This window comes from Hakea prostrata, chromosome 10 (genome assembly GCF_041222555.1).
Source record: "Hakea prostrata isolate BN-2017 chromosome 10, UWA_Hpros_2, whole genome shotgun sequence".
Classification (NCBI taxonomy): Eukaryota; Viridiplantae; Streptophyta; class Magnoliopsida; order Proteales; family Proteaceae; genus Hakea; species Hakea prostrata.
Genome location: NC_142609.1, coordinates 165,195 through 178,243, shown reverse-complemented (window position 1 = coordinate 178,243; position 13,049 = coordinate 165,195). Strand labels below are relative to the sequence as shown.

At 37.4% G+C, this 13,049-nt stretch overlaps 1 protein-coding gene across 11 annotated transcripts in view; it reads right to left on the bottom strand.

Moving 5' to 3' along the window:
* Window positions 1-7,950, bottom strand: part of LOC149001260 (RNA-binding (RRM/RBD/RNP motifs) family protein) — a 58,483-nt gene extending 50,533 nt beyond the window's left edge. Inside the window, exons 1-6 of one of the 11 annotated variants that reach the window (XM_089136585.1) lie at window positions 7,568-7,950; window positions 5,544-6,009; window positions 5,018-5,128; window positions 4,740-4,938; window positions 4,213-4,284; window positions 3,834-4,067 (exon numbers count right to left, since the gene is read on the bottom strand). In XM_089136585.1, coding sequence (XP_088992711.1) covers window positions 3,834-4,067; window positions 4,213-4,284; window positions 4,740-4,933 — 500 coding nt within the window. In that variant the 5' untranslated portion in view covers window positions 4,934-4,938; window positions 5,018-5,128; window positions 5,544-6,009; window positions 7,568-7,950. The other 10 variants (XM_089136587.1, XM_089136588.1, XM_089136590.1 and 7 more) reach the window with 10 other exon arrangements.
* Between the last annotated feature and the right edge of the window lie 5,099 nt (window positions 7,951-13,049).

Here is a 13,049-nt window from a genome sequence, read left to right as displayed (position 1 = left end):
TCAAGCATTGTATGTAGCTAATCTTAAAGCTCATTTGAGGAAGCTGTCAAGCAAGCTGAGTGGAAACAAGGAGGGAGAAGGGAAGGCAATCAAAATAATGAGACCAGATAGTTGGTCACATTACCAAAAGAGAATAAAGCAATTAGATCAAAAGGGTGTTCAGCACCAAGCACAATGCAAGGTTAGTAGCAAAGGGATATTGATGTAGGAGAAACCCTAGAAACTAGGGGACCTACAAAGTGGGCTACTAGACTTTTAGAATTAAACACCTATTCTTGACAGATAGTAAAGAAAGGAATTTGCAGCACTTGAAATCTGATTAATCATGCATGGAAGACAGCTAAAGTAGAGAAATAAACACAATAAGTCTTACTGGTAAGCACAACTAAACAAGAATCAATACGGAAACAAGGGGATGGGGATCTTGGCACCATAATACTAAATTGAATGCAAGGGTATTAAGAAACTTACAGAAAAATAAAGTTATCCTAATCAATATCAGATTTCTAACAAGGTATTCAACAATTAACAATGTAAAGGGAGTCTTGGGAAGTTTTTGTTTTAAACAAAACTACTGCCAAAGAATAAATGAGAAATATTTTGGGAGAGATAATGTTACCTGCTGATCCTGGCTGCAAAACAGGGGTTAGAAAGCATCTAGGAACAGAAATAAGAGAAAGAAAAAATATTTTGAAGTAGTGGTGAATCCTAGGAAAGAAGAAAAAAGTATTTTGAAGTAATAGTGTATCTGAGGAAAGAGAGTAGATGATAAGGTAGAGGGAGGTAAAGAAAAGAAACAAAGAGAAGGGAAGGGAGACTAACAAAAGAAAACTACATTGTCGTATAAGGGAAAGAGGGAAGAAAAAAAACAAAGGTTTTTTTCTGCAAGAAAATTCTAACAACCGTGGGGTTTGGGGAAGAAGAAGAAGATTTCCAAGAAAGAAACTAGGTCTTTTTTTTTAAAAAAACAAAAAGAGTAGATCTTTGTAGAAGAGAGCAAGGGGAATTTTTCTAGTGGGAAACAAGGGTGAAAGGAGGAAAGAGAGCTTACCTGGAGAGAGAGGGGGAAGAACTACTACCGCCAGGAGAGAGAGAGAGAGAGAGAGAGCAGCGTGAGCTTCTTTTCTAATTCCTTTTTTTTTCATTCATTGATCGCCAAAAACGAATTTCATACAAGGTTTAAATAAAAAAAATTGATCCCTCACAACCCTACATGTTTAATTCCCAAAATAACCCCAACTTAAGTTGTAAATATAACCCAAATTCAAAATAATTCAAAATTGGGCCAAAATAGACTCTAGGCCCAACCCATAAGAGTCAAACATGAAATTAAAATATTTCAATAGTAAACTACTACCCAACCCATTAAGACTAAGGAAAATAACATGACAAACTGCCTATGAGCAGTGTTTCTCATCGAACTATAGGATCCTAGCATTCTGATAAACTCCGAATAAGGGTGTCAATTGCGTACCGAAACCGTTTAACTGTACCGAACCGCGCCGTCTAAAACCACACCGTACCGTACCGTTCAAAATTGGTACGGTACGTACCGAAACCGAATTTCTTCATTACGATTCCAGTTTAGTACTCATACCGTCGGTACATACCGAAACCATACCGAATTGGTACCGCACCAAATTAAAAGATATAAGTTGTAATTTTACAATTAAAACACTTTACCTTTACCCTATCCCTAATTCCCTATTTCAGTTTATCGTTTCATCATTCACTCCTCTTCTTAGATTTACTTGTTTTGTTTCTATTAATTAGATTTACTTGCTTTATCTATGTTAATTCCAAATTATATTGATTGGTTGATCACAATTTCATGAGGATCTTAATGAACTAATAACAAAAGTGGCATAAGTTTATTCGTACCAAAATTGTACCGCACTAAATACCGTGTTTAAACCGTTTTCCCGTACCGATTTAATATCAAAACCGTACCGAACCGTTTTTGTAAATACCGAAACCGTACCGTAGCGTTTAAATTCAGTTACAGTACAGTTCTGGTCTGGTTTTCGGTATTCAAAGTTGGTACCGTACCGATTGACACCCTTACCTTCGAACTCATCATCGATCCACATAGATACTGTTGTGGGATGATCTCTACGACGGCGTCGCCTGTAAACTCAAAACTGCTCACTGATGTCCTCATCAGATATGCTCAGCAATATGGCATAGACTATGTGCATACATTCTCCCTTATTACACGATTCAAAGCCTGACGGATACTTCTAGCCATTGCTGCTTAATTGGGATTAACAATTTACCAATTCAATGTGAAATCTGCTTTTCTTAATGGCATATTAGAAGAGTAAGTATATGTAGCACAACCTGCAAGTTTCAAGGTTCAAAGACAAGAGGAGAAGATGTACAAGCTAAAAAAGGCATTCCACGGATTGAAGCAGGTCCCTAGAACATGATATGGGAGAATAGATGCACATTTCACTGAAAAAGCTTGCCAGAGATGCAAAAGAGCCTACACTTTATATAAAATTGCAAGGAGTTTGAAAGGTCAAATTTGGGTCTACTATATTTTTTCCAGGGGACCGACATGATGCAAGTTGAGAATGCAATCTTCGTTTCACAAAAGAAATATGCTAAAGATTTGCTGGTCAAATTTTTACATGACAAGGAGCAAAGTTGTTGCTACACCTAATGAATACAAATGAGAAGTTACAATTTAAAGATGGCACTAAACCAGCTAATGAGCAAAAGAATAAAAGCTTGGTCAAAGGATTAATTTATCTAACTCATTCTAGACCTAATGTCTCCTATTTTGTTGGTGTGATATTCAGGTTTATGTACAACCCATCAAAGAATCACTTTGGAGCAACAAAGGGAATCTTATGCTATGTTGCCGGAACTCTTGATAGCGGAATCTGGTACAAGTCACAGCAAAATGCAAGCTCTGTGCATACACTAACAGCAATTGGGTAGCAGGTTTGGAAGACCGAAGAAGCACCTCAGGCTATCTGTTCAACATTGGCTCTAATGCAACCTCATGAAGCTCAAAGAAACAGGCCACGGTTGCTCTTTCATCATCAGAAGCTGAGTATATCGCAGCATCATCAGCAACTTGCAAAGCAATTCGGCTGAGAAGTGTACTAGAAGAACTTGCACAGCAGCAAGAGGGAGCCACTGTAATACTCTGTGGCAACAAGGTAACTATAGCCATGTCAACAAACACTCTGTACCATGGAAAAACTAAATATGTGCACATCAGGGTGCGTTTCATCAGAGACACGATCACAGGGGAATTAGACCTACAATATTGCTGCACAGAAGAATAAAATTGCGCACATTAAATAAGCTACTGCTGAAGCTCAAGCATTAATATCTAAAATCGTTGCTTGGTGTATGTGATTTTGGAGCAAGGGGGAGTGCTAAGAACTGCTCCCAAATAATACGAGCTGAAAAAGTCAAGTGAGCGTGGCATTGGAGTCTTCTCAGTCAAGGTTATTGCACTAGCTAGTTGCCTAATTTTTCTAAGTTATTTTGCATGTTAGAGAGTCTCGATTAGAGTTTGTCGTTGACTTAGTTTCTGCCCATTATTGGCACATTAAGCTGGTTCCTATCCTTTGTATAAGTCCTATTTATAGCATAATTCATCCAAATAAATGGTGTGGCAAGTATATTTAGAAATTTGCAGTGTTTTGCAGTTTTGCCATCGTCTTTTTAGCAGGCAGATGAAAAATATTACCAAAATTGATTTTTTGGGAGAGTCATACAGAAGAGTCAAGTTTGGAACCCATGATTCTGTGAAGCATATACACAGATGAAAGTGATACAAGTAACAGACAAGGTAATAAAAAGCCAAAACATACTCAAGATGAGGAGGGAATGGATAATCGACACCAAGTCTCTTAGCAATAGGTTCACCGATAGATGACGAGTCTGCATTGGCTCCTCCATCCAGACTTCTGGATAAATCTTTTTGCCAGGATGTAGGCAGAGAATTCAAGTCTTTCCCAGGTTGTACTTCATTTTTCTGGTTCTTGTTATTCAATATTTGTTTACTTGCTCTCTCCACTGACAATACTTTACCCAGAAACCTCAACCTGGGGCAAACAAACTTCAACCGTAAGTAACATTCTCAGGTCATCCAATATACATGGTTAATTATGGGAATCCTAAACAGCAAAAGCAAAACAGAAGAACGTATTAAATCTGTCCAAAAGACATGGTAACAAACCAGATAAGTACCGGTTTAGTTGTGATTCTGCTTGAGAAGCCAAAGTTTCATCCTTGAAGTCAACAAAAGCACAGTTCCTCAATCTGCACGGTAGCATAGAACTGATGATGGACCATATAAATAACAAGACAACTGATAAAACAAGGGGGAAATAGAAAAGGAAAAATAAAATACATAGGGCTCCGCCAGCCCAGGCCCAAGTCAAACGGGAGTGTAACTCAGCCAGTTGCAAATTTGGTTCCCGTATTTCTCAGTGCCAGCCAAATAACTACGAATTTAGGGAAGGAATGAACGGATTCCAAATTTCCAACCAATAAATCAAAATTGTAAACAAAAAAAACCAATAAATTAAAATTGGTGGCTGCTCTTTGCCACCTCGGCCCCCCGCCTGTCGAGAATTCTCTTTTGTAGTTGTGGGCGTTTTCTGGGCAAAGAGGTTGAACGAAAACGATGATTATGAAGTTAGTTAAAACCACCCCAAAAGCCAGGTGCAATTGCCACCTAGCATCTACCAGGGCAGGGACGACCAAATGCGTACCTTCCACCAGCGCAAGGACGAACAGAGGAAGCACCATAATGAGAGAAGAGATGAGAAAGTGTTTTGTGAGGAATGGCCTCTGGCAGATGTCGAACCAAAAGGGTTGTCGGCCCCCCTTCGTCCGCTTGAGGTTTCGGCATCGCTTCTTCACTGCCTTTATATCCGAAATGCTGCGCCTGAGGATTCATATTCATATGCACTGTCCACCCACCACTACTGATTTATTACTAAAGCAATACATGTACTGAAGGAGGGGGGAAGCCAAATTATCATTTTACCTTTACCCCAGGGAACGAAGGAAAATAACTCTGCAATCGCCGACTTGAAAGGAATAAAATTTATTCGCTGACCAGCCACCTGAGTTTGTCCACCATCCAGCCAATATCTCTCTGCAAAACATAATCAGTAAGAAATCAGCCCTACTATTCAATTATTACATCTCTGCTGGTCACCCTATAGAAGGCGCTCCCTTGCTAAAACACCCTGTTTTTAACCATATCAAAGGCACTTTCTCGAGAAACCAAGCTACCAAATTTTTTAAGTCACTGGAGGAAAGCAGATTTCTGCCGTCGCGTCCAACACTGGTTTGTTCGTCCTTCTAGCTCTTGCCAAAAAAAAAATTAGGGAGTTCAGTGCTGCACATTAATGCGCAGCACTCAGCTGCCTTACGGTCCAGATCTAAAGTAATGATCGACATTCAATCTCGACCACTCTTTTCTTTTTTTTCCCTTCTCTGTGGTGTACTTTAAAAAGAAAAAGAAAGAAAGAAAGAAAAAACAAACAAACCACCAAAATTGATCTCACCAATGACATCTTAATGCAAAATCTGTCCTTCAAGCTCTGCTATTCTTGCGCACACAAAGAAATTGTCAGTGCAGGCCAGCCTGTAGTAGGTCCAGAAACGCCTTTAACAATAAGGGGTTGTATGGCAATGATTCTGTGCCAAAATTCCCAATTCGGCACAGAATCCACTTTTTATGCTTCTGTGATAAATTGGGCAAATTTGGCACATAATCTGTAATGAAATCTTGTATGGTTGGACTCAGATGGGCACGTTTTTCTGGCAAAATTGGCACAGAATCTTGTATGATATGTATAAAGTCAAGGTACAAAATGGGCACGCTTTTTTTTTAAATAAAATAATTAAAAAAGGTAAATACACATTAGTTGATACTTGATACACAATTGCTCACATAAAATCAGGTGGTTTAATCCCATTGCTACCTGAATCCCAACCACCCATTCATGACAGCCTTTCAAGCGACAAGAACTGCATAGAAAACATGAACAAGCATACACAACACACTTCATGAACAAGCATAATAGAGGAAATTTCAATGCATGTGATTCATATTTTTTTCATACTAGGTCTGCAATGGCTTCCAGCAATGCCTTATTTTGCAATTTCAAATCACCCACACTCACAAAGACTGGTTTATTAACATAGCTGGTAGTGCTAACAGCAATGCTAATGGTAACAACAATATGACTTTGAAGACTCTAGTAACTGAAGTTAAGTGTTGTTTACACATCCCATCAGAACAGTCCAGTGAACTCTATTCGGAGATGTTTCCAGTGGTTCATAGCATTTTGTTCTTTAGGCAAAAAAATATACACTAATGAAAGAGGTTAATTCATTCAATTTAACCACTCTTGAGCAGATAATAAAGCAGCAATAACAGAACTTCTCCTATAGGCCATTGTGCTAGTTTTTGAATTGTCGAGATCAGATTGTTTAAAGTTCTGAGCACTAGAATTAGTGGGCAAAACATGCACATCCAAACATGCTTATGTAGTTCTAACAATTGTGTTTAAAATTCACAACTTCATAATCGAGCAGGAAATCAGTACTAGAACCTGGCCAGAGTTGAAAAGAAATAGAATTTGAACCAAAAGTTTTAGAATGAGAAAGGTTTGAGGCTTAAGGTTTTTCAGCAGCAAAGAAGTATGGAATGTTAGACTTCATGGGAAGGCAGAGTGTCAATTACTGTGCAGAGCATGCTAATACTATGCATTTCATTACTTTCCAGTAAATGATAACCTTTCACAAGACCATCATTCTATTTTTTTCTTTATCAGTTCACCATCATCCATCAATAAAAGCCATTAACAACCAACCATCACAACAAACCAGGAACCAACCACTAACACTTAACCATAAACACAATTAAAGTGAAGAATTATGTCCTAGAATCCAACAAGCCAGCAGTAGATGAATCCAATAAAGAAGGAAGCAAGAAAATACAAGACTACAAGTGTGAAAACTCAGAAAAATAACAGACACAAATTGGGAAAGTATAGAACAATTCCTTTACACATTTCCATTTGTTCCTTTAGAAACCCTAGATATTTAAAGATGGAAGCAAGAAAATACAAACGGTTTGCTACCTACGTTTAGACGATTCAGGATACAATACTACAAGTGTGAAAACTAATGGTTGCTATAATCAATTTTGTTACATGTTGTTTTTCCTTCAATTTCATGTCAATCACATTTATCATCCAAAATTTAGGGATTTAAATTTTTGTACGATTCCATAGACACCGTGTACTGGTAGAGAAGAAGAAGAAATAACTTTTTTAAAAAATGGGAGAAACAAGCAATCCACAACCGAGCCAGAAGAACAAAGAAGCAGCAGAAGAGGTTACAATTGCTCAAAAATTGTTAGGGAAAAATACCACAAGCCAGAATCGTTAAAATCCCATGTTCCAATTGCTCAAAATTTATTAGGGAAAAATACTTACGAACTACATTTTGTAAAGAATAAACTCAGATTACGAAGATGAGAAGAACCTGAGTGGGTTACCACAGAAGAAGAAGAAGGTACCTGGTGGCAGTGGGATTTCTGGAATGTCGATGGAGAGTAGAGTCTGGCTGAAGTTACCGAATTTTGCGCTACGTTGGAGCTTTTCTTCCTTCGGTCGTACTGAAGATTTGAATTTCCGCAACCAGAAAATGAGACTTCAGCAGAGAGTCGGTTGCAGAGTTGAGAGAATCGACGAGAGACCAGAGAGAGACGTGACGAGACGAGAGCACAGAGACGACATCAGGTTCGTTGAGCAGAGAGTCGAGAGAGTTGAGAGAGACGAGACAGATGCGCGCAGATAGGGCTGTTGTGCATTTTCGAAAATAATTGCTTCTGTGTCGCAACGTATTGTGTGCCAAATGCTTCGGGCCAGTTTACCGTATAAGGTTTTTTTTTTAAATTTATGTGGGAAAACGGACAAATGGCATCAAATAAATGTATCAAAAATCATTACCATACAACCCCTGTCAAACCGGACTCAGGACTCAATTCGTCGCATAGCGCAAGTGAATAGAGTAGTGTGCTTGCTCATACCTGTTGGGCAGTGAGTATTGTACCATGAGGGCCGTTAGATGCCCGGCTTTATTGATCGTGACCATCGGATTGAGGCCTTCGCTTTAAAGACATGTTCCGTCCAGACTGGCAGGCAATCATTGGAGCACCACTAGAGCTTACCATAATGCGGTCAACTATGAAATCAAATTAAGTGTAAAAAAGATGAAATCAAAACAATGAGGTCAGCTAGAGTTGCCGATTCCCATTCCAATATTGCGCAACGGAACCATCCCTTTTACCATTCTTGGGCCAGCTTGTAGTTGAAGGGCTTCCACCATTATGGAGCAAGGGCAGTTGTTTGTGTTGTGTTCTCTTGTCGGTCAAGTTCAAGCAAGCACATTGCTTATATGAAGCATGCTATGAGTGTTCCTCTGCAGTAAGCATCCTTCTTGCAAAGAATAGTACCGAACAATGCAAAACGTGATCAAATGAACATACGAATGAAGCAACAGAGAAAATTTCTGAAAGCATTGATATGAAGGCCATCAACTTCAATGGTCATCCAAGTTGTCAACCTGATAGAGAGGCCTTCGTTCACAATGAGTGAAGCTTCGTCCTCCTAGGTGAGTTTTGCCTCTTTTTCTACATTCTTGTTTATTGCCAACGTAGTTTATTCGGGGTCCAGTAGGCATTTGGTTGAATTTATAGTTGTGGAAGGTATGGCCTCTATGAGGGGTAGAGGAAGGCCTTCACAAAGGAATTCATTGGCATTTGAATACTCAGTGTAAATTAAAATCATAAAAGGAAGAGTTAGATCGTTTACCTTAGTGATATTGACTGCAATGGATCTAGACACTAGCGATGCCTCTTTATGTTCCCTTTCTATTGATTTGCCTTGTGTACTTTATAGGTTATTTCCACGTTTTCAAATTGACGAACCACAATGATGAAGGCTCAGGATTAGATTGGAGAATTTGCAAAGCATAGGAGAGTATTCTTTTATTGGTCTATTATTTGGTATTACATCCCTTTATCTATAATATTTTTCCTCGACCGTAATTCCTTAATTAGGGTTTTACTTAGACTCATCCAATTGAGATAAATAAATATTAGAGTTCTACCTAGACTCAACTAAATAGAGGGGTAGTCATCATAGACTACGTAACCTTCTTGCCGCCACCTATGAGTCACACCATTGTTGGGTATAGAATGAAAAGTTTTCCCATAGCCCTCATACCATTTGGATTATCCCCCCATCTGCTTTCCCAGTATTGTCATGAGGTACCACATTATCCCTGATCCTAAGAACAAGCTAAAGTAGCATCATTGAGTGTCCTCTTCATGGCATAGTCTAAAGTAAAGGGTACAAGTAAGATCAACAAAATGTGATTCGATGGTTCACACCAGTGACGGATCAAGGATTCATTAAATCACTCTCATCATCGGTCGACTTCGGCACATGCAACAAAATGCATGCTATGGCGTAACTTCCACTGATATGGGCATGTCACAAAAGAATAAAAAATCATCATACGAATCTTGGTTCAATTGCTACCTAAAGCGCCTAACCTGATTATTATACAATCAGTCGCTCAATAACCAATTATAAAATATTCACATTCGGCTACAATATAGGCAACACATAATGTGATGATTCTATGTTCGATCATTAAGGTCTCATCTTAGTTCCAACTAAGGCGTCTATCATTGGTTTGAGAGCCCCTTAAAGCCTTACAAACTCGTAGATTCATCTTGCTCACTATCTACAAGCATCAAGACGAATTACCCGTGTGAGTGGGTCAATTCAATGCCTAGTGACATCTTTATAAAAACATACTCACTTATCATAAACATGTGTAAAAAAAAAAAAAAAAAAAAAAAAAAAAAAAACAATAGTAATAATAATAATAAATCAATATGTCCAAAAGAAGATGTATTACCAAAAAAAACAAAACATCATCCATGTCTAAGACCCAGCCTCCTAACATGTGACAGAAACACATCCCTTGGTATAGACTTAGTCAATGGATCAATCACCATGTTGGATGTAGAGATGTGTTTTAAGACAACTTCTCCCTTCACAATCATTTATCGAATAAAATGGTAGTGGATCTCTATGTGTTTAGTTTTTCCATGTAACTTAGCTTCACTAGAAAAAGCCAAAGCTGTCGTACTATCAGTGTGTAGGAGCACCACATCACCTGCATGTGAGAAAGGCTGAGACTTTTCAATAATCTTCTAAGCCAAACTGCCTCTTGAACAACAGTTGAGCATGCAATATACTAAACCTCCATCGTGGACAAAGCAATGCATGTTTACTTATTGCTGCTCCAAGTAACAGCTCCACCTCCAAGGACAAAAACATAACTTAAGATAGACTTTCACTCGTCCTGATCACTGCCCCAGTCAACATTACTGTAACCTCTCAACCTCAAATCTGAACCACTAAATGTGAGCATGAGATTTGTCGTCCCATGAAGGTAACGAAAAATCCTTTTTACTACTTGCCGATTGGGTAAGTCTTGGGTTACTCTGATAACAACTAACCACCCACACAACATAGCAGATATCTGGGTGCATGCACATTACTGCGTACATTTGACTACCAACCGCATAAGCATAGGGAACTCTTTACATTTGATTTTTCTCTTATTCATTCTTAGGGCATTTGTCTCGGCTCAGTCTGTACATTTTGTCCATTCGTGTGTCAATGGGATTGGAATTTTGCATGTGGAATTGTTTAAGGAATTTCTCTAAGTAAGTTTATTGAGACAAACCAACAAAATTATTTGAGCCATTCCTCACTATCTTGATGCCTAACACAAAGTTGGCTTTGCTCATGTCCTTCATCTCAAATATGGAGGACAGCCACTCTTTAGTGGTGACAATCATGTCAATGTCATTCCCTACTAAAAATATATCATTGACATATAAAGAAATAACTAATAATCATTTCTTGGACCTTTTTGTATACACACAATGATATTCTTCAATCACATCAAAGCCATTCGAAGTTATGGCATGATGAAATCTAAAATACTATTGTTTGGATGCTTGTTTGAGGCCATATATGGAACGTTTAAGGTGACAAACTTTGCGCTCATGTCCCTTTGGACTCAAAACCCATTGGTTGATCCATATAGATTTATTTGTCCAGTTATCTATTGAGAAATGTTGTTTTAACGTCCATTTGAAAGAGTTATAGATATAGTATTCGCACAATGAACAATATAAGGCGAATGGATGCCATCATCGCCACAAGGGATAATGTCTCAATCATCGTCCACACCCTCTCTTTGGGTGTAAATTTTCATTACAAGTCGTACCTTATATTTTAATGGTAGTTTGGTTATTTTATTGGTGTACTCTTCCAGGAAATAGCTAACAAATTAAGTAAGATTTACATATAACAACTTAAATATATGTGATGGTGAGTGATTGTTTGCTATTGTTAGTTGATTATGACCAGCATTTGTGAATTATTGTGGAAGGAAAACATTTATTCATTTATTATTGTAATTAGGGAGGGAATAATGATGATTAATGTTTAAGAGGAAAGTTCATTTTACTTAAAAAAAATAAAAGAAAAAAAAATCTATTAGATAGCTAACTTACTGCAATTGATGCAAAATATTGAATAAAGATGACAAAATAGCAATACAAAGTTAATTTCCATAAAGATGATTGAATCTTCTACCAACCTACGTGTTTAATTAGTAATTATTTTTAATAGATTAAGTTTATCTATAAATATAAAACAAATTTCAAATTACTGATAATTGATAATGGAATTAAGTAGAATATTGGTAAATTACTAGAGGCATGACTCCATCAGAAGGTATTTATGGGTTTATTTTAATAGAAATAGGTTGTTTATGGTAATCAACTATGAAAAATTATAATCAATGCATCTAATGATTTTTTTTTTCTTTCTTTGGTTATTTATGGTTCAAATACAAGACACATATAGTGATATCATGACAAATTGTCAGTATCATAATTACATAAATTTTAACATAATCATCAATCATTATCATCCATTGATAAAAAAAAAAAATTATAAATCAAATATTTAAATAAAAATGTGTTAACTTCATTTCATTTTTAGAGATTACTACATTCTAAATTTTAACAAGTAGTACCCTTCAAAATGTTTATCTATAGCAAACAAATCTATACATTATTATTGAAAATCAATTTGGTTATAAAATATTCAATATCTCTATTTGTTGCCCACGTTAAGAAATATACGGAATCACGTGCAGTTTCTAAGACCAAAGACCTAATGGTGTCAACTTTTGGTGTTAAGTTTACATATGTTGAGGGATTTTTATTTGGGGCAGCAGCTACCTCTGCTGCTGCCGATGGCTATGATTAAGCCACATAAGCAAAAAAAGATCGGATGGTTGAAAACTATAAAAGCAAAACTTGATTTTTATATTTAAAAGTTTAAAGGTTTTCAAATTTACAAAACACATCCCTGTTTCTTGTGTTCAGAAATTCAATCTTATATTTCTTTAATGTATAACGTATGAGCGCTAGGATTCTCATAGACACACAAGAACTGAACTGAACCCACTTGTATAACTAGGTTTCAGGAGCTAACCAAGATAGAGATGGTTGATAGAATCGACCGTGACCCTCATGGTGGCCTGGAAATTTTCAGGGGAGAAGACACAGAGAGACTTAGGAGGGAGAAAGCAAGTGCACGCGTTGTCAGCGTAAGGATGTGTCATACACACGTTTTGGATTTTGATTTGCTAGATGGGTTTTCCTCTAGGGCAAAAGTTGTTGTTGTGGTACCTACTCTCTCTCTCTCTCTCTCTCTCTCTCTCTCTCTCTCTCTCTCTCTCTCTCTCTCTCTCTCTCTCTCTCTCTATATATATATATATATATATATATATATATATATATATGTGAGGAGTGTTCAGTTTGGAACCAGGTAGTTCTTTTAGATTTAACATCTTTCCAAGCCAATAAGTTTTCCAGTTTCAGAGTTGCTTTCTTC